The sequence below is a fragment of the Typopeltis vanoorti genome, chromosome 2 (assembly GCF_054136105.1).
Source record: "Typopeltis vanoorti isolate ZY-2024b chromosome 2, IOZ_Tvanoo_1.0, whole genome shotgun sequence".
In the NCBI taxonomy this organism is placed as follows: Eukaryota; Metazoa; Arthropoda; class Arachnida; order Uropygi; family Thelyphonidae; genus Typopeltis; species Typopeltis vanoorti.
The window spans coordinates 159,280,053-159,305,826 of record NC_143550.1 but is presented as its reverse complement, the minus strand read 5'-3'; the positions used below and the strand labels follow the sequence as shown (position 1 = coordinate 159,305,826).

General features: G+C 35.4%; 1 protein-coding gene across 4 annotated transcripts in view; it reads left to right on the top strand.

Moving 5' to 3' along the window:
• Positions 1–25,774, top strand: part of LOC150109570 (solute carrier family 15 member 1) — a 440,305-nt gene that overhangs the window by 258,130 nt on the left and 156,401 nt on the right. For all 4 annotated transcript variants that reach the window (XM_090409050.1, XM_090409043.1, XM_090409063.1 and 1 more), the window contains 2 exons: positions 12,083–12,165; positions 23,244–23,327. In XM_090409050.1, coding sequence (XP_090265176.1) covers positions 12,083–12,165; positions 23,244–23,327 — 167 coding nt within the window. The remainder of the gene's footprint in view (positions 1–12,082; positions 12,166–23,243; positions 23,328–25,774) is intronic.

Below are 25,774 nucleotides of genomic sequence, written 5' to 3'. Positions count from 1 at the left end.
CCTATCAAATGCTTTTGCAAAATCACCAAGTAAGGATTTCCATTATCCAGCTCTGCTGTTACTTTATGATAGAAAGTAAGTAAAGGCCAGACCTATCTTTCACAAAACCATATTGCCCCTTATAACGTATCATATTTCTGTCAATCCAGTCATGAATTCTAATTTTTATCTATTTCTCCAATGAGGAATTTTTTGAGGTATTAGAGAAGGCAGGTAACACACCGAAAAATGAAAAGTTGGTCCTTGTTGCATATCTAAACAGCAGAGTAGGAAATGATTACCAGACATACAAAAATGTTTTGGGAAAATTTGGAGAAAAGAGCAAAGTTTAATAATAATTGAATAAACTAATAATAATCAAATCAAAATAACTAGTCCATGTCTTGAGAAGAAATTTATTTTCTTCTCGAGACATTGACTAGATATTACTAACACCATGTTCCAACATAAAAATGTGCACAAATTCACAAGGAAAGAAGAAAATTCACAAGAAGTAAGAAAAATCTCATTGACTGTTATAGTCGATAGCGATGTTTTCCCAATGATTCAGGACATAAGAGTATACAGAGGATTTGAAATAGGAAGTGATCACTATTTAATTTTGAACAGGATAAAAACTGAATTTCATATTGAAAAGAAGAATGTGCAAGAAAGTTTAAAATGAATGAAAGTTGAGCAGCTTTCAGAGGTGAAGTGTAGACTCAAATACATAAACATCATTCAAGAAAATAGACCTTGGAGATTCAGTGGCAAACTGAAGAAAACTGCTTGATTCATCCAGAGAGGCATGTGGTGAGGTTGTCTGTAAGGACAGAAAAAATCAGAACTCCATGGTGTACTGAGGAAGTTAGAGGCAGTCATGCAAAATAAAAAAGTATATTTAAAGTTCCTGGCAAGTAAGTCAGTTTGTGCTCTTAGAAAATACAGATAAAAATGTAAGAAAGTGAAGCGCTATGTAAAACTAGCCAAACAAAAGTCATGGTAAGACTTTGGTAAGAATATAGAAAATAAATATCAGAAAGGTGGCCATATATTCTTGAGACTATTGAAAAAGCTTAGAAATGGAGGAAGGAGAATCTGTAGAAGGAATCAAAGATGATAAAGATGCCATGAAAACTGTGATATTCTAAACAACTGGAGTAATTTGCTAAATGACAAATAGTGTCAGCACTGGTGTAGAAAACTCCCAACAAGAATGCAGTTTGGAATACATATACATGCTTGAAGTAGAAAAAGCTATCAAAATCCTGAAATGTGAAAAGGCAACTAGAGTAGATGAAATTCTACCAGCAATGCCAAAGTATTAGTATTATTAGTATTACTTCCAAGCCTCCATGGAGTCCAAAGACTCATCATGGGAAGTTGAATACTCACAGACCACAAACGCTATGATATCTTTGAACATATTGAATGTCAGAGCATTCACCATTCATTCCACTCATTCACCACCTGCCAAGCAAAAAATTCTCTTTTTCACTTCTTTACTCACATGACTCTTGTACAGCCTCCAAGGATGATCTCTAATTCTTACATCATCCATTATCGTATGCAGTAATTTCCCTGTATCTATTTGATCGGCTCCTCTCACCAGCTTACACATCTCAATCATATCACCCCTCTTCTTATCTACCATGCTATGAAGACTATATTCCCTGAATATTTCCTCATACTGAATATTCCTGAGTCATGAGACAGTCTTTTTCTCCTCTGCACTCTCTTCGATGTTTCCCTGTCACTGATATAACGAGGTCACAGATCTCTGCACAGAAATACAAATGAGGCCTAATTAGTACCTTATAGAGTGGAACTATCACCTCCTTATGATTATATGTCAGCATTTTTCACATTATGGCAGCAATTTTTTTGGGTAACTCTTACAACTTTCATGATGTGTCCCCTGAACTTCAGTTCCCTATCTACCAAGATACCCAGATTACTTACATCCTCCACTCCTGAAGCAAAATTCCTCAAATGTGATAAACTTCCTGTTTCAATAAGGAAATACCATGACTAGACAACTCAGGTAAAATATTATTTATTAGTATAATTTTCGCCTGAGTATCAAAGGCATCTTCATTGCAAAGCCAATAGAACAATAACTGACAATTCAATTCCAAAAGGCACCACCTAAGTAGCTAATGTACGATAACTAAATAAATAAATAAAAGATAATAAATCAAAAATAAAATAAAAAGGGAAAATAACTAGAATGTATTACAAAATCAAATATTTTAACAATGTCTGAAGGAAATTCTTGTTGCAGTAATTCTATGCTGTCAGATAAAGGAACATTAGTAAATAATGAACTAAACTAATCGTAATATCCGAAGCGTTCAAATGAAGATCCGAAATTTTATTTTTGAAATCCAAAGTATTGTTTATATAAGTAGCAGTTCTTCTAGTTGAAGAACTAGAAGAACTGGTTGTTTTTCCTTTAAAAACAAGTTATATCAATAAATCAAAATAACAGCAATGGCCAATCCTATTACACCTGCTGTCACCAACTTCTTTATGGAGTACTTTGAACACCGTATTTTTGACAAGATTTCACCTAGACCTATTTATTAGTTCAGATATTAGACGACATTTTTGCTATCTGGAATGGCTCTTATAAATTATAACAGCTTCTCTCTAAATTAAATGCACTTCATCCAAGGATCCATTTCACCCTAGAAGAAGTAAATAAGCAGTTAGCCTTTTTAGCTCTTTTAATTATAATAGATTTAGTTTAATCCTTTATCCCAGTGAGAGCAAACAAAGTTTGCGCCTGAAAATATCTTCAGGACTAAATATATATAGTGTTGTACTATCTTATCCAGTAAGTAGTGCAACACCATGGCAACTCGTGGCAAAGGTGGAGCAAGCTACCAGGCACTTCTAACCCAGTATCTCCCATAATGCAAAACACATTTCCTATGTGGATATGTATACTGTTATGCATTAAAGGGATTGGCCATCTACCCAGACTAGTTTTGACCTTTATTGAGGTCTCTTCAGTGGGAGCCAGGCCCAGAGCTGGAGATACCAGGCAGAAGCAGTAGCAAGTCATCTGTGCCTATGGGAGTTGCCAAAAGGTTTATCACCTTTTTTAAAAATTACTCTGGATTTAGAGAAAGATGTTGAAAATTTATTTATCACTAGGTTAGACTATAATAGATTTAGTTTAATCCTTTATCCCAGTGAGAGCAAACAAAGTTTGCGCCTGAAAATATCTTCAGGACTAAATATATATAGTGTTGTACTATCTTATCCAGTAAATGGTGTTGCACTACTTACTGGATAAGATAGTACAACACTATATATATTTAGTCCTGAAGATATTTTCAGGCGCAAACTTTGTTTGCTCTCACTGGGATAAAGGATTAAACTAAATCTATTATAGTCTAACCTAGTGATAAATAAATTTTCAGCTCTTTTAATTCTTCGCCAACCAGATGGCAACCTACATTTCTCAGTTTTTAGGAAGAAAACTCATACAGACCATTATATCCATGCTGAAGCTCATCATCATCCCAGTCAAAAGGCTGGAACTATTAAAACACTGGTTCATCCGGCCCACTCCTTATGTTCTTCAGATGAACTATTACAGAAAGAATTGTAACATATTATTTCCACTTTTTTATCTAATGGTTATAAGAATTCTTTCAGCAAAAGAGCTTTGAGTAGTTTTCATATCTCTACCTCTTCAAATACAGAAAAAATAACTCATATTCTTATCCCTTATGTGCAAGGCATTAGTGAATGCATAGCAAAAGTTTTAAAACCACTAAATATTTTTGTTGCCTTTTCAGAAAAATTTCCATCTTTCTCACTTCTCCAAAGGACAAGCTTCCACATCTCAGTTATCCAGGTATCTACCAGATTCCTTGCTCTTGTGGGTTATTTTATTTCGGACCAACAGGAAAGATCTGCTTTTATTCGGCTAGAAGAATACAAGTCTTACATTCAATACCTTGAACCTGAACAGTCTGGACTTGCAGAGCATGCCATCAACACTAGACATAGAGTTCATTGGAACAAGACAAGAGTCCTTCACAAAAGTCGGTTCTTTATGGAACAGCTTTATAAAGAAACGTGAAACTTTACTTCACTCTCTTAACTTAAACAGATCCGGTGGTCTACGTCTATCCCCTTTGTGGGAGATGGTACTTTTTAAATCAGCTAATCTTTCATAACTTTTTTAAATTGTGTATATGGGTTTCTATATACACAATTAAATACTGAAGGGTTTTATAAGATTAATTCAGAAGATATTTTTGAGAATAGGACTGGCAATGGGAGGACTAGGAGCCATCCATGGAAGCTTGGTAAGAGTGTGGTTAGCAAGGGTGTTAGAGCAAGGTTTTTTACTTGGAGAGTAGTAAATGAGTGGAATAAGCTGCCAGAGTCTGTTGTGGGTACCATGACTGTAAATGAGTTCAAGGTGAAGTATGATAGATACTGTGTGAATGTTGAATAGTTGTTCTTGACATGATGTTTAGCCTCCCTCGATGAGTCTAAGGACTCCATGGAGCTGCCCGTAATAATATATATATATATATATATATATATTATTAATTTTTTTTATTTATTATTTTTTATTTATTTATTTTTTAATAAGTTAGGAAATTTAATGACCTTTTTTAGTTATCTTACATTAGCTACTTAGTTGGCTCCTTTTGGAATTGTCAGTTATTCTTCTATTAACTTTGTACTGAAGATGCCTTTGATACTCAGGTGAAAATTATACTAATAAATAATATTTTACGTGAGTTAATTCTGGTATTATAATTTATTTAAAGCGGTAGATTCATTCCATTTTCTCTGGCTAAAGTGCATAACTTGACACTTAGCAACAATGAAATGACATTCCCATTTTTCAGCCCAAAGCACCAACCTATTCAAATCCTCTTGTAACAATCACACATCATAATTTTCTGACATTACTCTTCCTAATTTAGCACCATCAGCAAACAACTGAATATCTCTTTTCACACGTGAACTACTAGATCATTGATATATAAGTTAAATAGTAGTGGTCCCAGATCAGAACCCTTTGGTTCTCCACCGGTCACCTTCCTTTTTTGGGACACTGCACCTCCATAATACAACTCTCTGGCTTCCATTAGTCAACCAGCCTTGTAACTGAGCTACCAAATGACTATCTAATCCCATTTTGACCAATTTTAACAGCAGTGTGGTACTCATGTGGCTCTCAATGAAATGCTTTAGCAAAATTCAGATAAATCATTGTATAAGCATCTCATACACAGCTGTCTGATAAATATCAGTCAGCTGTGTATGAGGGAGAGGTATAGGTAGGATCTTCCTTGCTTAGATATTCATAGGTCATGCTGTATAGCAAACATGGCTGCAGGGCATCGGATCCCAGTGATAGTGATCTGGAAAACAAGAGAGTAAAAAAAAAGCTCATAATATAGGAATAATATGGGAAGGAAAGCAAAGAAAAAGAGGAAGAATGAAAAGGGCCAATACCATCACTGGGAAGTCCCCCCCTCCATCACAGACAGGCACCCCACAAGGAGGGGGGGGCTGGAGGGATCGGGATGATCAAAGGTTATGAGGATAGACTGAAGTCATGCAAACTGTAGAGGTGGGTGGATAGAAGATAGAGTTGACATGATTGAGACATTTCATTTATTGAGAAGTGATTATGGGATTGATATTATGGAAATTTTTCATAAAAGGAAGTAGTGAGAAGTAGCTTTGCTTGGAGAGTTTTTGGATCCTGGAATGATCAAACTGAATATTCAGACACTGAAAGGTTTAAAAAATGGTATGATAGACTTTGTTGTCTAAGATGATCCTCCTGTGATAGATTCCAAAATGTTTAATAATAGTATTGGATTTTTGAACTGCTGTTTGATAGATGGACTGGTTAAAAGTGACGACATCTTAAGTGGAAAAGATGCCAGTTTTTTGGTATTTGGGGAAGCTATGTAGGTGATGTACTTGTGACCAGAAAGGCAGAAAGGCAAGAAGTAAATATCTGTCTATGGAGAGAAATTTGATCATGTCTCATGACTTGAATATGAGTTACCTTTTGTAATAAAGGTGATAAAAGCTCAATAAGGATTTTTTTATTTTTTATACCTTGTAAAGAAGAGGGCTGGACTGTGTTCTGGTAGTAGCATTGAAGGTGACTAGCCGATCTTCACACCATTGAAGAATAGTATATGGATACATGCTTAAGGCAGTGGCTGTACAAGATTTTAAAACTTGGGATATTTGAGTACTGCATGGTTTGTCAAATGAGTAAGAGGAATGATAATGTATTATTATCATCATCATCATCCATTTTCTGTCCATTGCTGGATGAAGGCCTCCATTCATTCCTATTTTGAACCTTTCTATGCCACTGAGTTCCAACGATTGCTTTAATCTCATCCTCCCACTATCTCTTTGGTCTTCCTGTAGCTTTCTTTTCATCTCTAGGATGCCATTCTGATATCAACTTTGTCCATTTTTGAGTGTTACATCTTGTAATATGATCTGCCCATTGTCATTTGGATCTTTTAATGGCTGTTATAATGTCTCTTACCTAGTCTGAGCCCTGACCCAAGTATTGTGTTTTACGTCTAGAATGGTAATAACAAGTAATGATCTTTCCATTTTCCTCTGGGTAATCCTCAACTTCGTCAGTTTTTTAGTCAAAGTCCATGTTTCACTTCAATATGTCATAACTGGAAGTATACAACTGGTGAATATTTTTCTTTTAAGGCAGATTTGGATGTTTCTTTTCAATGCTTTATGGTGTATTATTATCAAACAAACCAATATAGGATTTGAGGTCAGTGACAGAAGGTCATTTGTGTATAGTAGAAGATAATAGCAACAGAACAAAGTTATAGAGCACTGCACAGTGGAGAAGAAGGCTAAAGAAAGGAAGTCATCCATAATAACACAAAGTGAATAATTGGAATTAAAAGTTGAAAACAACAACAAAAAAACAAAAAAAAAAAAAGAGTTGAAGACAGTGGAATATTTCATAGCAATATTGAAATGTGCTATTTGTCAAAAATTGATGAGACATTTTACTTGTAAACAAAAATACTGTGTAGTTTTGAATATATAAAATATAAACTATAAAATGGAATGAGTGGCTCTTAAAATATTAAACAAGATAAGAGCATTTTTTACTAAGTAATATAAGGAAATTACAACATCAACTAGGATATACATTAAAATAAATTTTAATATACTTCAATATTTCAGCAACATCACGTTGCACTTTTCAAGAAACTTAAGAACAAGACACGTGCATGCAGGCACAACAAACAGTAAATGAGGAAGAAGCAGGAAGCTATTATTTCTCCTAAAGTCCTGATGGTGCCCCCTAGCAGGCAGTGTTGGTATTCCTGGGCGATTGGGCTGAAGGTCTTCTGATTTAGTTTTACCAAATTTGAGGCGGTCTCATGCAGCCAAATTTGTTGAAGTTTGGATTGTTTCTTAGGGCTGAAGCTGATTCCATGAAAGCCTTTCATATTTGTATTTACTACAGTATACTATCTTGCCTTTCTTCAACCGTATTCTATGGCAGGTATCCAACGCATGCTCAGCAAGACCAGAGTGGTTGTATTGGTGAAACAAACTGGATGTAGTCCTTGTGTTCTGAAATTCTGATATTGGCTGTCCTGCCTGTTTGGCCAAAGTAGGACAGCTTATAGCTGCAAGGGACCTGGTATACACCAGGTAGGTCTAGGGGGGAGGTTGGTCTTTAGTAGAGCAGATAAAGAATGCCAATTTTTTATATGGTCTGTAACAAGAAGTTAAATCATGTTTTTTTAGGATTTTGGTAATTTTTTCCGAGGTGCCTCGGATATAGGATATGGTGGTGGATTTAGAGTAATCCTTGTTGTGTGTGGGGGGGGGGGGGGGTTGTGGTTCACTGGTTTCAATATTTTTTGGATTTTTTTTGGGGGGGGGGTAGCCATTGGCTGAGAAAGTGTTGAGAATGTGGTTTAGTTCTGTGGTTAGGGCATTGTCATTTGAACAGATAAGTTTAGCCCTGTTGTGTAGTGTCTTAATGACTCCATATTGTTGCGAGGAGGGGTGGTGGGATTGTTGGAAAATGTATCTGCTTGTATGGGTGGGTTTTCTATAGACTGAGAAAACCAAGGTTCCATTAGGCTGGTGAGTGACTGGTGTGTCTAAGAAAGGAAGGCAGTTGTTTTTTTCCTCTTCCAGGATGAATTTGATTCTGGGGTGTTGGTTGTTTATATGTGTTAGGAAGGAGAGGAATGCATCGGAGCCATGTGGCCAAATAGCGAACGCATCACAACATAGCGAAGCCAAATGGTTGGTTTTTGTAGGGCAGAGTTTAAGGCTTTCTCTTCAAAAGTCTCCATGTAAAAGTTGGCCAAGAGTGGGGAGAGTGGAGAACCCATGGCTGTCCCCTCTATTTGTTTGTAGAATTTTCCTTGCCAAACAGAATAGCCTAAGTTCATTGTGAACTGAAAAAGGGCTGTAATATCGGGAGGAAATTTAGCTTGGATTAGCTCTAAGGATTCTTTGAGTGGGACATTTGTGAATAAGGAGGAGACATCAAACTGACCGTTATGTCAGTGTGTTTGAGTGTAAGGTTTTCTATGCTGACTTTGAAGTGGTCTGAGTTTTTTATGTGGAAGGTGTGTTGCCAGTATAGTGTGAGAGAGCTTTGACCAAATGTTTAGCTAGTTTGTATGTGGGGGAATCAGTGCCATCCACTATGGGATGTAATGGCACATTTTCCTTATGTATTTTTGGGAGTCCATAAATACTAGGGGCGGTTAAATGGTTTTAATTTGTTATGGAGTTAAATGGTTTTAATTTGTTAGTGATTTCCACAGGCCAAGAAGTGATCTTCTTAAGGAGCCTGTGGAGTTTTCTAATTTGTGAGTTGGTGGGATTGTACTTGATAGGGAGGTAAGTAGCCCGATCTAACAATAAAGCTTTCAGCTTACCTGCGTAATCCTTTTGGTTAAGCAATACTGTGGCATTCCTTTTATCAGCTCTGATGATTATTATTTTCTTGTTTTTACTTTAATTCCAGTAGAGATTTAATTTCCTTACTGGGCATATTGACTTTTGGTGGTTTAGCTTTGGTCAGAACACAAGCTACATCCAGTCTAATATCGTTGGCGACGTGGTTTGGAAGGTGTCGTATCCCGCATTCAATTCTTATTATAATATATTCAGCAGGTATTCTTCTGGGCGCAAAGGCGAAGTTCTGGCCACGTGCGAGGGCGCTGAGTGCTTCAGGTTTTACACTATATGACGAAAGGTTGACTACCGTTTCAGTAGGAAATTGTGGTTTCGAGATAGAGTTCTTTTTTCAAATTTTTAAATTTTTTGATGTGTCGATCTCGTACTTTTTTAAATTCTTTCTCCGCTGCAGTGCACGAGATGTCATATAAAATATCAAGAAACTTAAGAACAAGACACGTGCACGCAGGCACAACAAACAGTAAATGAAGAAGAAGCAGGAAGCTATTATTTCTCCTAAAGTCCCGATGGTGTCCCCTAGCAGAGAATGTTGGTATTCTTGGGCGATTGGGCTGAAGGTCTTCTGATGTAGGTTTCCCAAATTTGAGGCAGTCTCATGCAGTCAAATTTGTTGAGGTTTGGATTGTTTCTTAGGGCTGAAGCTGATTCCATGAAAAGCCTTTCATATTTATATTTACTACGGTGTACTATCGTGGCTTTCTTCCACCCTATTCTATGGCAGGTATCCAACGCATGGTCAGCAAGACCAGAGTGGCTGTATTGGTGAAACCTGATGCAGTCCTTGTGTTCTGTGAGAGAGCTTTTGGCCAAAGCTCTCTCACACTATACTGGCAACACACCTTCACGCATAAAAAAACTCAGCCCACTTCAAAGCCAGCATAGAAAACCTTACACTCAAACAACATAATGGTCAGTTTTGATGTCTCCTCCTTATTCACAAATGTCCCACTCAAAGAACTAATTATAATTTAGCTTGGATTAGTTCCTTAGAACTAATCCAAGCTAAATTTCCTCCCAAAATTTGTAGGAAAATTCTACAAAGAAATAGAGGGGACAGCCATGGGTTCTCCACTCTTCCCCACCCTTGGCCAACTTTTACATGGAGACTTTTGAAGAGAAAGCCTTAAACTCTGCCCCACAAAAACTTTGGTTTTCTTAGTCTATAGAAAACCCACCAATACAGGCAGATACATTCACCAACAATCCCACCACCCCTCCTCGCAACAATATGGAGTCATTAAGACACTACACAACAGGGCTAAACTTATCTGTTCAAATGACAATGCCCTAACCACAGAACTAAACCACATTCTCAGCCAATAGCTACCCCCTCCCCCAAAATCCAAATAATATTGAAACCAGTAAACCACAACCCCCCTCCCTCACAACAAGGATTACTCTAAATCCATCACCATACCCTATATCTGAGGCACCGTGGAAAAAATTACAAAAATCCTAAAAAAACATGACTTAACTTCTTGTTACAGACCATATAAAAATTAGCATCCCTTATCCACTCTACTAAAGACCAACCTCCCCCAAGATCTACCTGGTGTATATCAGGTCCCTTCCAGCTGTAAGCTGTCCTACTTTGGCCAAACAGGCAGGACAGCCAATATCAGAATTTCAGAACACAAGGACTACATCCAGTTTTTTTCACCAATACAACCACTCTGGTCTTGCTGATCATGTGTTGGATACCTGCCATAGAATATGGTGGAAGAAAGCCACGATAGTACACCGTAGTAAATACAAATATGAAAGGCTTTTCATGTAATCAACTTCAGCCCTAAGAAACAATCCAAACCTCAACAAATTTGGCTGCATGAGACTGCCTCAAATTTGGGAAACCTACATCAGAAGACCTTCAGGCCAATCGCCCAAGAATACCAACATTGCCCACTAGGGGGCACCATCAGGACTTTAGGAGAAATAATAGCTTCCTGCTTCTTCCTCATTTACTGTTTGTTGTTTCTGCGTGCACATGTCTTGTTCTTAAGTTTCTTGAAAATGGCAACGTGACGTTACTGAAATATTGAAGTATATTAAAATTTATTTTATTGTATATCCTAGTTGACATTGTAATTTCCTTAAATTACTTAGTAAAAAATGCATAACCAACGTCTAAGCCTTTCCACGAGAATTAAGATAAGAGCATTGTAGTGTTAAAAGCTGACGAAGGCAACACAACAGTTTTAATGGCATAGAATATTATTACTGGTTTGTCAAAGTGAGCATTTACAAAAATATTTGAAAAAATAGAACAGTATTATGTATGGGAAAGACATTGTTTTCTCTTTGAAAATTTCATATTTTTCACTTTGATAGGCCAAAGAGAAAGTAAAAATAATTACCTTCAAAATACATTGATCACCATACTTTTTTTTACCCTTGGATGCATAAAAGACCAATTTTACTTTATACATTTACACTTTACACATGTTCAAAAGTGGTTGCATTTCCAGATTTTTCTTTCCTATAGTGAATACAGGGGGTGAGAAGAAAAAACTCATTTTTTAGATAGTTCAGTAAGTACTCAATGAAATTTAGAAATTGCTAATGTTTTCCTCATATATAAAGGTGAAATATACATTTATAGATACATGAAAAGGTACCAAAATTTTATATCTTTCCAAGTGCATCACTGCTTAACCCTTCATTTAAAATTTTTCTTAAAAAATGAAATTATTTGTAAACACAAACATCACAGAAATTTTAATAAAAATTCTAGTTACCTGTTACTCTTTATGGAAAACGCAATCTCAAAATACACTTATTTTACTTTCTGAAATGAAAAAAAAATAGTAGCTCTTTTTTACTCTTATTTTGCTTTGTCACAAAAAAACCAAAAAACATTGAATTGTATGAACAGTAATTTTATAATTTCCTGTGAAATTTTAAGGTGATATCTATATGTAACTTAATTTTTAATGTATGTATTTTATGTGCGCTCTGACAAGTTGATTAAATTGGTTCTGTATTTAAATAATTGCTTTATGAGTAATATTTATTTCAGTATTTAACTAGAAAGAATTAATATAAAATGAAGTTTTTGTATAGCTGCTAAGTATGTTCGATATCCATTTTCTTCTTTTAGTAATATTTTTGGTTGGTCGTCCACTCTACAGAATTGTTCCTCCTACTGGCAACATTGTAATCAAAGTTTTAAAGTGTATATTTGTAAGTATGGATGTATTTTATTAATAAAATACTTATAAAATGACATATTGTGTTTGAGCTTTATAAATTAGGTTTTAGGACAGCCCTTTAAAAAAATATTAGTAATTAATTGAACAATAGAAAATCTACTTAAATTAAGATAATACACTTAATTTAACAATTTTATTGTTAAATTAAGTGTATATCTTAAAATCATTGCCCAACACCTGAGAAATAACAATTATATACTATATCTGATTTTTTTAATCTCTCTCTCTCTCTATGTGAAATAATCTCTAATTTCTATGGGAAAGTGATCGAGAGAGTGTCAGTGAAAGGAGTCATCACTTAGAAGGATTGCGCTGTTCTAAATTCAATCAAGTTGACTGAATTTAGAAAAGAATGTGAGAGTAAACAGAAAGTATTGTATGAAGATTTAATAATAACAGCTGTACTTAATGAGAAAGCAGTGGCGGCTGGTGAAAATTTTAAGTGGGGGTGCTGCATATACAAAATAAAAAAAAATAAAAAAATAATTATTATTTTCCTAATCAGTAACCAATTTATTAATAAATAAATTTACATATTAAAAAATTGCTTTATTAAAAATATTTCACCCTCACCACGAACAAACACCAATAATAAAAGTTTTGTATCTCACAAAAATAATGCGCAAGCTTACGATACACTGCCCAAATGAGCAGTGTCGGAATGACTTGTAACGTGCAATCACAAGTGCAAACGAATATCGGCGAGTCTGGTCGCAGTTGGTCCAACGTGCAATATCGACACTGCGTTAGATCGCAGTGTATTTGTTTCGTAATTAAAGCGTTAATCAAACAATTCCAATTATTAACTATTTAATCACTGTCGAAACATAAGATGTAACATTTAACATGTTGTATTGCATTTGTTGTAAGCATTGTTATTATTTATAAACACAAACAAAATTTTAATTTTTAATTTTTCCTTGAGAGTGCTGCAGTGTTCCAGTGCTTATGTATGGGCCGCCATTGTGATAAAGTAACAAAAGCATATTTTCCAGGTGCAAAGAGCAAGGATGTTAATGAAGCTGTTATTTTTCAGAAAGAAGAAGTGAAAGAGTTGGTTGTTTTGGCAGGCACAAATGATTTGAATGATGAGAAATAAGAAATGAAAGAGGATATGAAAGAGTTGCTGAAAGAAGCAAAAATGAAAAGTAAGAAAGTAAAGATTGTGAGTCCACTGCCTTAGTATGATAGAACATAATTGAGAAGAAGGGCTATGATTGTTAATGAGGCAGTGAGGGGATTGTGCAGAAGGAATAGTGTACAGTTTATAGATGTCTAGAGTGAATTTGATGGATAAAATGGCTTGCATATGCCTGATGGACTGCATTTTAATAGTTTTGAGTAGATGTTTGGAAAAAGTGTTATGTAGTATCATTTGAAGGTGTAAAATCTGGGAAGCTAGAGACATTTCAGGGGAGGAGATATGATCAAGCATGTGTTTGCCATCCCTAGGTGTGTGAGTGATGGAATGACCATGAAAAGCTGGGTGCAATTTCTCAGGTTTCTAATCTAAATGGGTTGGTAATTTCATTATGGCAAGGTAACTGTAGACTGGATGCTGGTCGGGAATGCATATACATGAATTCCTGATCAGAAACGAAGGAGAGTAGTTTTTGCCATTGGTCAGCTTGACTTGGCAAAAATTATAGGCATCAGCAAGACCTGGTTGAGAATGATGTAGTTACAGGGAATAGAATGTATGGGATATATTTTTAGAAAAGGTAGAGGAAATCAAGCAGGAGGAGAGGTAGTATTAATGATAGCTGAAGAAGAAGAATTTCAACTAACAAAAATAGAAGTTAAGGAGGATTGTAAAGCTGAGAGAGATAGTTCATTTGAGGCTGTCAGGTGAGACAGAGGCCTATAGGACAGAATTTATTATTGGTTGATGCTATAGACCTGGAGGATCCAGAAGAAGAAGATGTGGTTGACGTGCATCAGCAGATTAGCACAATGAGTTCAGGCTTAGCGATTATCATGGAAACTTCATCTGTGGGGAATAGATTGGAAATAGGAAAGAGCACATGACACTATGGAAATGGAATTCATGTATTACTAAGAGATAATTACCTGGAATAGTATAGCATAGGATGGAGCAGACTAGAGGTTTCAGAATGTTGGATCTAGTAAGAGCATCAGACGATACATCTATAACTAAAGTAGCAACTTGTTAGAAGTTTTTTCACTTGGTTATACTATAAAGATACCAAGAAATTATATACTTTGTTTAATTCTTTATCCAAGTGTAAGCAAGTAAAGTTTGTGCCTGAAGTATTTTCAGGACTAGGGCAACTTGTATAAGGAAGCTAAGACTTCACATCACTTACTTTAGTAACCCACAATGCAAAGCACATCTCCTTGTGGACATGTATAATGCAATGCATTATAGGAAGGGTTACTACCCAGACCGGTTTCGACCTTTGTACATTAGGTGGGAGCCAGATCCAGAGGTAATACTAATGTTGAAGTAATGCAGAAGTCATATTTATTTTTCATATACGAGTTGCCAAAAGGTGTCACACCTTATTATTATTATTCCTCATACCTCCGAGGAGTCCAAAGACTCATCACCGGAGGATACCTACAACTGTCGCAACCACTACACCGAGCCTCTACTACGAATCAACGCCATCTACCGCCCACCACCACAACTAGTATTTTTTGTGTGTAAATTGCGTGTGTTCTGAAGGGCCGATTTGTCCGTATGCGGGATGAAAAACCCGAGTTTCCGGGGTAAAAAAACCCTGCAACCTCCGTATGAGATCGGCTAACTCACCTTCGATTGAAATTGTCCAGATAAAGATTCCTCCTGTCGTGACGAAAATCGAACTTAGGCCTATTAAATTACTCTTACTATTATTAAATTACTCTGGATTAGAGAAAGATGTTAGAAGTTTTTTCGCTTGGTTATACTATAAATTAAAGATACCAAGAAATTATATACTTGGTTTAACCTTTATTCAAGTGTAAGGCAACAAAGTTTGTGCCTGAAGTATTTTCGGGACTAGGGCAACTCATATAAGGAAGCTAAGACTTCACATCACTTGCCTTATTATTCCACAATGCAAAAGCACAGCTCCTTGCAGACATGTATAATGCTATGCATTATGGGAAGGGTCACTACCCAGACTGGTATCGACCTTTATTGAGGTGTCTTCAGTGGGAGAGCCTTCCCATAATGCATAGCATTATACATGTGTGCAAGGGAATGTGCTTTGCATTGTTACAACTTTGCAACTTCCTTATACGAGTTGCTTTAGTCCTGAAAATACTTCAGGCACAAACTTTGTTTGCATACACTTGGATAAAAGATTAAACCATGTATATAATTTTTTGGTATCTTTAATTTAAAGTAAGACCTGTACTTCCAATTAGGGAAAGTGACCATGTAGTCTTGTTCTGGGAGGTTGCTCAACATGTTGTATTCTTAGTCCAGAAAGGGTTTATGTGGAACTACAAAGCCAATGCAATTATGACAAATTTATTTAGTAGCTTGGAGTAATACCATGGCATAAGAAGCTGCAAGGAATCAATGTTAGTAGTGCATAAAAATTGATCAGAAGTTGTTAGAGATCGGCAGTATCAGACTGCATACCCAGGATCAGGAGGATAAAGTGGATAAATAGCAGAAGTGACAAAAAAAAAAAGAAAAGCATTCTGGAAGGAATATAAACAATAAAAGTGATATGCATCCTCATGAGCAATACAAAGCATGGAAAAAAGGGTAACTACTATGGTAAGGAAAGCTAAATCAGATTATGAGAGAAAATTAGTTAAGTAGGCCAATGAAAAAAAAGGAAAGCTGATTTGCATATACTGCTGACAGCAGCACTCATTTGTATATGATAACCAGACTCAGCATCACTTTTTACATAATATACTTGAATTTTTTGTTTTCTTTTTTGGTGTCGAGGGTTTTTCTATGCAACCATACATACATACACAAGGATAAGGTGGTTAGCCCTATGTCTCACAGTGTATCCTATGTCTGTAGAAGCATTGAGTTCTCGAGGCCAATTTGCCTGCTTGTGGGATGAAAAACCCCAGATAAACTGGGAGAAAAACCCTGCAGTCTATGCCCAAGACCAGATAACTTGGCTATGTCTGAGAAACATCCTAAGCTCCTCACATTAATAATGGGAATTGAACCCAGGACAGTACTTTCCCAGGCATATGATTGCAAAGTGCATAGCCACTCAGCTAACCAATTTATAGAAACCAATTTATACTGGATTTTTTTTATGTGGTTCCCACATAAAAAAAACTTTTTTTTATGAATTTTTATAATTTTTTGTAACTTTTTGCATGGTCTGGAAACCCTTTTCTAGAGACCAAACATGGAACTTTTTCAAGCCACTTTTCATCAGCTCTCTTTTATGGAAGATAATAAATAGGAGAAAAACTGAAAACAGAGACTGACAATATAAGTCTTATAGTATAGTGATAGGATTTTGCCAGACAGTTGTAGAGGATATTTTGTACTGCATTGCAGCAAGGAATTATCTGTTATCCTAGTTAAGAGCACCACACTTGATGGTCACATAAGTATATTTGTATCACTGCAATCTAAGGCTAAATCTCAGAAGTTAAAAATACTGACAGAACTTATGTTCTGGCAACCACTATGTGGAGTGAACCATACTTCATTGAAGTTGTTTGCTCTTCAGCAATTAGATCCTCTGTCTACATCTTCATGTTGGTGGGTCCATTAATATCCCTGGTATTAGACCATCAGACTGGAGGAAACTGTCTAGGAGTGATTTAGGGTGGGGTTAAGATACTGGATATCACTAGATAAGTTTTGCTGCCACGTGTAATACCATCATTTTGTTTATCTGAAAGCTTAGTGGCCAAAAATTATGTTTGTATTCCATAGCAGAGTTCCAGTTACTTTCCACTATTTCTTCAACACACAGTAAGTGATGTTTTTAGAATTACTTCATGGAGAGATACAACATTTCGACTCCTCAGAGGTACAGCTTTAAAACAGTTATTTCACAGACCAGCTGCTAGATATCCATCTGAACCTAAGGTAATACTTTAGGATCAGGTGATCTAGCTGAAGAGCTGGGTGAAATGAAAGGAATCCATTACTATATATTCCATAGCCCATTCAATTTCAACTCAGCTTAAAATAACATCAGCAAAAAGTCAAGCAAAGAGAAATAAAATTGCATATGGGTAAATGCAAACCTCCTAAAGCCTTCAAGATTTATTTCACAAAAATAATTCATTTACTTCATGATCCTAAACTCCAACCTCAACAATTTTCATTTCCATTTCTAGTTTACAAAACAGTATAGAGACTTTTTCTAACAGAGAGTATGCAAATTTCAGCTTCTTCACTTGCTGCTCATCTTAGTTTTCCCAATTAAATGGTTTTAACTGTTTTTTTTTTTTTTGTTTTGTTTTAAACTCTGATATACCTTGTCAAAGAGTTTCCAACTTAAAATCTCCTCTTTTTAATCTTTTGTGGCTAATATTCTCTCAGTCCCGTGAATTCAGATTCATTTGTTGCCTTGATCACTTTTCCAATGCCACTGACCATTCTGAATTTTTTTAAATTTTATTTCTTTACTTTATTTTCTCCAGTTCACCTTTCCTAATAGTGAGGTTCTCTTTCTTGGAGGTTTAATGTTCAAAACTCCATCTAGCCCTCTGTTTCCAACTATACAGATCAAAAAGGTAGAGAGATGCTGAGACATTTACTAGCATTAATTATCAATGTTCACATGCCTATCAGAATACCGGATAACAATAATCACTCTCCATACACTCTAGATCTCTTCTTTGCAATTGATCCTTCTAAACACATTGTAGATCTTGTTTGTTCTCTAGGCAGGTCAGACCACAATCTGTTTTTGATTCTTTTCTCATGAAGCAACACTCACACAGTCTTGCATTATAAGAATGATAAATTGGATGACTTTAGGTTCTGTGCATTTACTTAGTTAGATTATTGTTTTAAATACAAATATTTGTGTCAGTCTTCTGATCTAAACATTTGCATCGAATCTCATTGAAGCAATTCTTATTGGTATGGAAACATTGATGCCTTGTTCCACTTTTAATTCTCATTCCTTATCTGTGCTATGGTTTTCTAAGAAGTGTACTAAGGCTGCACTGTAATATTGCAATTGGTTTTTATTGAAATCTCCATCTTCCTTTTCTGTTTTTCTGAAATAGCTGCAAACAAACTGTAAACAGTCAAAACTGATTTTGAAAGGCTAAAAGCAGGAATTTTGTATCATGTTCAAATGGAAGTAATGCTTTCTGGCCCTCTTACTAAAGCTGCAAATTTTGTCCATTCTTGCTTTCACCTCTTTGCTCTGCAATGGTTCTTCCATTACAGTGTTACTGACAGAAAAGCCAATCTCTTCTAGATTGAATTCTTACTTTTCTCTGAGTGTTGCATAGAGTTTTAAAAATGTTCTCTCAGTCTCCCCAATATGCAACATTCAATTCATCTTTGTTTTTATTAGAAAAGGATCACAAAAACCTTGTCACATTGTCCAAACTGGATATTAGAAAATCTTCTGATCCTGATGGCATTTCTCTGTTTCTCCCAAATGAAAGTTTATGACTTCTGTTCTTTGTTGCCTTTTTATTCTATCCTGTTATTATTATTATTATTATTATTATTATTATTATTATTATTATTATTATTACACCCTCCATGGAGTCGACAGACTCGTCGTGATAGGTTCATTCAACTGACAACATATTTATCATATAGAATCTTAAAATCCTTAACAATTCTGGTAATGCATTTCATTCACTGACAATTCTCCACGTAAAAAATCTACCCCTCACACCCTTCTTCAACACACTTTTACACAACTTCCAAGAATGATGTCTGGTTCTCTCCCTCTCACCTTCTAATCTTTTTATAATTCCCCTCTGGATTAATCTGATAAAATCCTCTCACTAACTAAAACATCTCTATTATATCGCCTCTCTTCAATCTACAAACTTTTCATTTTGATTATATAGAGAAACCTGTGGAGAATTCATGACTGAAGTGAACTGTAGACTAAAATACAGAAAGATTATTGAAAAAAAAATGAAAGAGTTTGAGAACAGGAATCAAACCTTGGAGATTCAGTGGCAAACTCTGAAGAAAACATTGATTGATTCTGCCAGAGAGGCATGTGGGGAGGTTGTGTGCAAGGATAAAAAAATCAGAACTCCCTGGTGGACACAGGAAGTTAAAGAGGCAGTGAAGGAAAAGAAGAAAGCATATCAAATGTTCCTGGCAAATAAGTCAGCTTTTACTCTTACAGAATACAGAGACAAATGTAAGAAAGCTAAACAGTGTGTAAAACTAGCTAAACAAAAGTCATGGGAGGATTTTGGCAAGAATATAGAAAATAAATATCAAGAAGGTGGCAAAATATTCTGAAGGTTGTTGAAGAAGCTTAGGAATGGAGGAAAGAGTGCTGTAAAAGGAGTTAGAGATAATATAGGTGACATGAAAACAGGAGAAAAAGATCTCCTTGAAGTATGGAGTAATTACTTTGAAAAACTGCTAAATGAAACAAGCAGTGATAGCACAGTGGTAAAAAACACTCAACAGGTACAGTCAGGAATACATATCCATACTTGAAGTAGAAAAAGCCATCAAAGGTTTGAAATGTGGAAAGGCAGCAGGAGTAGATGATATTCGACCAGAAATGCTGAAGTATGGTGGTATAAAAGTCTTACAGTGGCTGCACTGCATAGGTCAGAAAGCCTGGACAGAGGGACGAAATCCCAATGATTGGAGTAGAGCTCTCATAGTACCCATATATAAAAAGGGAAATAAAACTGAATGTGAGAATTACAGAGGTATTTCCCTACTGAGTGTTCCTAGCAAGATCTATGTAAGTATACTTGAGAAACGGTTGAGAAGAATTGTGGAAGAAAAGCTGGGAGAAGAACAAGCTGGATTCAGGCCAAATAGAGGCTGTCAGGATCAGACTTCACTTTACGACAAATAGTGAAGAAAGCATGGGAATATAACAAACATCTGTATTTAAGTTTTGTCGATTTGGAAAAGGCATATCACAAAGTGCCAAGAGAGAAGCTACTCAATACGCTACAGTTGTCGATGGGGCATTATATCAAGCAATACTTAGTCTTTATTAGAGTTGTAAGTCAGCAGTTAGAATTGAAGGAAGTACAGGAAGATGATTTAATGTTAAATCTGGTGTGAGACAAGGATGTACATTATCCCCTCTGTTATTCATTATCTATATGGATCACATTATGAAGGAAAGTGGCATTAAACCTGATATCAAAATTGGAGATGTTAATGTCAGCTCTTTGCTTTATGCAGATGATGTTATACTTCTAAATAAATCCACTACAAGTCTGCAAGATTCTCTGATTAAATTGCATAGCTGTTGTAATAGATATGGTATGAAGGTCAGCAATAAAAAGACAAAGGCAATGAAAATAGGCAGAATCATTGAAAATGTCAACTGTGTTGTGAATGGAGAACCTGTGGAACAAGTAAAACATTTCAGCTACTTAGGTACGATTTTTACTGAAGATGGTAAATTAAATATAGAAATAGACGACGGAATCAGCAAAACTGGTATGGTGGGAAGTCAATTGAATAAATTCATATGGCATAAGAGAGAAATTAGTCGGAACACTAAATTAGCTGCATACAAGACAGTGTTGAAACCAGTTTTAACTTATGGATCTGAGAGCTGGGTCAGAAGTAAAACACTTGACCAAAGATTAGAGACTGCAGATATGAGAGTCCTGAGAAAGATTAGAGGCGTGAACAGATGGTATCAATGGCAATATCATATTAAAAACGAGGATATTAGGAAAGAACTTGACATTGTCCGCATCCAGGAATGCATTAGCAGAGCTAATCTCAGGTGGTATGGTCACTTAAATAGAATGGGTGAAGTAAGATTAGCAAAACAAGTGTTCTCTGCAAGGTTGGCAGCAAAACGACCCCAGAGGAAGACCAAGATATAGGTGGATTGATATAGTACAAAGTGCCTTAGATGATAGAGATATAAGATCTGATTATGTTGGAGTCTTGACATGTAACAGACTGATTTGGAGGAAAATTGTAGATAGGAAGTTAATAATGATATTATTTTTTTCATATAGTACTATCATATCCTGTATACCCCTTGAGGGTACATGGCAGGAATTTGATGATGATGACATCACATCCTCCTCAGAAAATCAAGTTTCACTTATTCCAATTACTTTTGGGCATACCGTCTCAAAAAATGCAACAAACTCAGCTCTCTTGTTTCAAATTCCCCTTACATTTGTGTATAAACATAACAATCAGTGTGTGTTTGAGGCCATTCTACCATCACCAACATTCGCTATTCTAGTTGCTATATTACACCTCTTTCTTCTGTTTGACCACTCCTGTTTTCCTGATCCTGACTGTGAATCCATTCCTGCCTGTTTTATCCTCACCTTTATGCATTCCATCACCTTGTGCTGCTGCAACCACATCTTCAACTTCATATCCATCTTCCTCCTGCTGTACAATCTCTTGATTTGTGCTATCATGTTTCACTGGTAGACTGATCATTTGCTAGATTAACATCTTCTTTAACATTTTAACATTTTCTTGACTCTGTGCCTTCTCAGAAAACAATAGCCTTTCTAAATGCCCAACACCAAACTCATTCAAATGTAATCCATTATCTTTATACCATTCCAACTTCCCTTCAAATTCATTCTACAGATTTATAAATTTAATCCCCTTTGCCTTACACAACTCAGCCATCTTACTATTCATTATTTGCATGCTCCTTCTCAATTCACTGTTAGCATATCTGGGCAACATGCCTACGATTTTCCCAACAACACTATTCTTCTTTACCTGCTGCAACAACTTCCTTAAGTTTCTATCAGCATTCATTTTCTCCCCAAGTAAGTCATTTGTGCCCATGACTACCACTGTGAGCAAACTTTGTTTGCTCACACTTGGATAAAGGATTAATCTAAATATATTATAGTCTAACCAAGTGCAAAATAAACTTTCAACATCTTTCTCTAAATCAGCGTAATTTAATAATAAGGTGGCACACCTTATGGCAACTCCTATAGATAAAGATGACTTCTGCATTGCTTTGATAAAGATGACTTCTGCATTGCTTTGCCTAGTATCTCCACTTCAGGGCCTGCCTCCCACTGACGAGACCTCAATAAAGGTTGAAACTGGTATGATTAGTGGCTGGCCCTTCCCTTAATGCATAACATTATACTTATCTGCAAGGAGATGTGTTTTGCATTATGGGAGATACTGAGATAGGAGTCATGATAACTTGGTCCACCTTTTCTACGAATTGCCCGGTGTTGTACTACCTTACCTCAGTCCTGAAGATATTTTCAGATGCAAACTTTGTTTGCTCATACTTGGATAAAGGATTAAACTAAATTTATTATAATGACTACCGCTAATTTTGATGCCCGATATTTCCTTTTCTGCATCAGTTATTTGCTTCATTATTCCACCAGGAAAGCATTTTGTGCACTTTATTAGAAATCACTGCTCTAATGATCGAGTGATATTTCCAGTGATATTTGGAGATATATATAATAAGAGTGGTATAGGACAAAATATTATCTAAATTTCTTGAATAATGTGGAGTGGATGTATGAAGTAGATAACCATGATGTGAAGCAGCCTCCCATGTTGAGTCCTAGGATTCTATGCAGGTACACTATAATAATAATTGCAGTAAGCCTCCATGTTATCATCACCACTCTTGCTATATACATCCTGAGCTTTATTTCCTTGCATTCTACAATTGTTGTAGTGCACTGCATTGCAGTTCCTTAGACTAAAGTACAACACTTAAACTTGTCAGAGCTGAATTATATATATATTTCAGTGACAACAAAATAAGTCCAGTCAGAAAACTGAAAAATAATTATTATTTTATATAATAAAAGCTGATGTGCTTTATGTGTATATGACAAAAGGGACCTCCTAGATGAGTTTGTGACTCCATGGGGTCTTAGAATAATAATAATAATATTCTATAATGGATTGAATATGTTTATATTTTTGTATAGTATGCCTTATTTAACAAAAGAAAAGTGCTGAAGTCAAGCTCTTCTAAAGAACACTGGCTAGATTATGCTGATGATAAATATGATGTAAGTAAGTTTCATAATTATTTATACTGCTTTTTTTTGTAAACACTAGTCTCCATTTCTACTGTTATTTATTTATTATTTTGATGATCTTGCTCACAAAAATTTATAAATGCATAATGTATTAATACTGTGGATAAATTAAGGATTAAGTAATAAATATAGGAACCCCCATTCTAGATACCAAGCACAGTATTTTGCAAGATTTCCAGTCCAACAACTTATCACTAGTTCTGGCATCATTATTGCTGTAACCTTTAGTAGTGGTAGTATTAATGCATAACCAAAATTAACACAAAAAAAAAAAAAAAAAAACAAGGAAAAGTAATGCTGTTATTTAAGACCATATAATTCAGCCTGAATATTACAGGCCATCATCAGTGCCAACAACAGTTAATTACATGGTAGAACACAAACAACAGATTGATTTGAAATGGTAAGAGATGTGTGATGTTAAACATAAAACAATGCAATGGTTTGAGGGAATATTAATTATTCAGTAGTTATTAAAAAAAAAAAATACTTGAGTGATGTGATTAGGATTAGACTTTTCCATATCTTAGATAGAGAGAGGCAGTCGTTCCGATTTAAGTTTAGACTGTGAAGTAAGGCCTCAGCACTTTCTTTAAATGGTTGTTCAAATTTATACAACATTGATGTAGTAAGCATGTTTCAGACCATAGAATATTGTGGTCTGTATCTATTCCATGCTGCACCAAGCCAGATTTCTCAGATTTACAGTTGCTAAATAAGATTATGTTCTTGTATTCTCTTTTCTGTTGAGCATCCAGTTTGCCCAAAGTAAGAATGTTGACAGTCACAAGGAACTTGATAGACACCAGGGAGAGCTAGAGGAGGCTGTTTATCTTTTGAAGATGGAAACCATGTGCTAATTTGTTGATAGGCAGAAATATAGCCACTAAATTGTATTTCTTAAGAATTCTGGAAATAGGTTCTGAGATGCGAGAAATGTAAGGGATTGGAACTCGTTGGCAACATGCTGTTGCTTTGTTATTTGAGCTAGGATTATAGGAATAAAAAAGTTGTTGTGTGGTCCTTTCTGAGAAACCACTGAGTTTCGTATATCATTTGATGCCTAAGAGTTCCTGCTGTAATCGTTGAGGTGTAGAAGAAATAGTATGAGCTCGTCATAATAAAGTTTTTATAATTACAGTCTTCTGTGATTATATATTAATAGATGAGCTGATTGTTGTTGTTGAGTGTAGCATCCAGTAAAAATTGTCTTTCAATAAATGGAAGTAATTAATTTACCTGTTGGTGAATGGAGGAGTAGAATATCTAAAAAGGATAATTTGTTGTCCTTTTCCATTTCCATAGTAAATTTACTTTGTGGAAGCAGGCAATGTTTCTTCATTATGGAGACAGATAGCAAAAACATCATCTATATATGAACTCAAAATGAAAGCTTGAGGGTATATGGGCAAGAAAAGGATATCTTCTAAATGTTCTAAATAAAAGTTAGCGAGTGTGAGGAAGAGTGGACTTTCTCTTTGCGGTTCCTTCAACTTGATTGTAAACCCTATTTTGACATATAAAATATCCAGAGTGCATAAAAAAAAGTCAAATAATTTTACTATATCATGGAGAAATTCTTCTGAAAATAGATGTTGTGTATCCTCAAGAGGAATATAGTGAAGAGAGATTCTATATTAATATATAAATATAAAAATATATAAAAAAATATAAAAGCTTATATATTTTAATATATAAGCTTTTTAATATCTATAATCCTAGCTCAAATGACAAGAATAATTTGTTATCCCTTACATTTCTGGCATCTCAGAACCCATTTCCAGAATACTTACGAAATGTTCTTATCAACAAATTGTCAGCATGGTTTCCATCTTCCAAAGATAAACAATCTCCTTTAGCTCTTCCTGGTGTCTACCAAGTTCCTTGTAACTGTCATCATTCTTACTTCCGACAAACTGGATGCTCAGTAGAAAAGAGAATAGAAGAACACTAATCTTATATTGGCTTCTGATGGTAATGCATCAGAAGAGAGACTTCCTGCTCAGCTACTGCTTACTCTATGAGATTGAAAGACTAATGAAGAAATTTGACTACAGTGGTATGCAGAAGACACTGTTGAGGTTCTGCAATAATAGACAGAAGACTGTATGCTCTCTCTCTCTCTCGGAGACATGTTCATGAGTTTTTCACCATAACGCTGCTTGTTCCTATTCTATAATTAAATTTTTGACATTACCAACCATGAAAATATACAATAATGCTGTAGAGCTGAAAGAATCTCCTACAAAAAAAAATTATAAAAATATAACAAAATATTCTTATAAAACAACAAAAAATAATAAGCGCACAAAAAAAATCACTTTGAATGAAGAATGACAATACATTGTGTCCTTTGATTGGAAAATCCCTGGGTTTGATTCCTGTCATGACAAGAGGAATCTTTATATGGGCTTTTT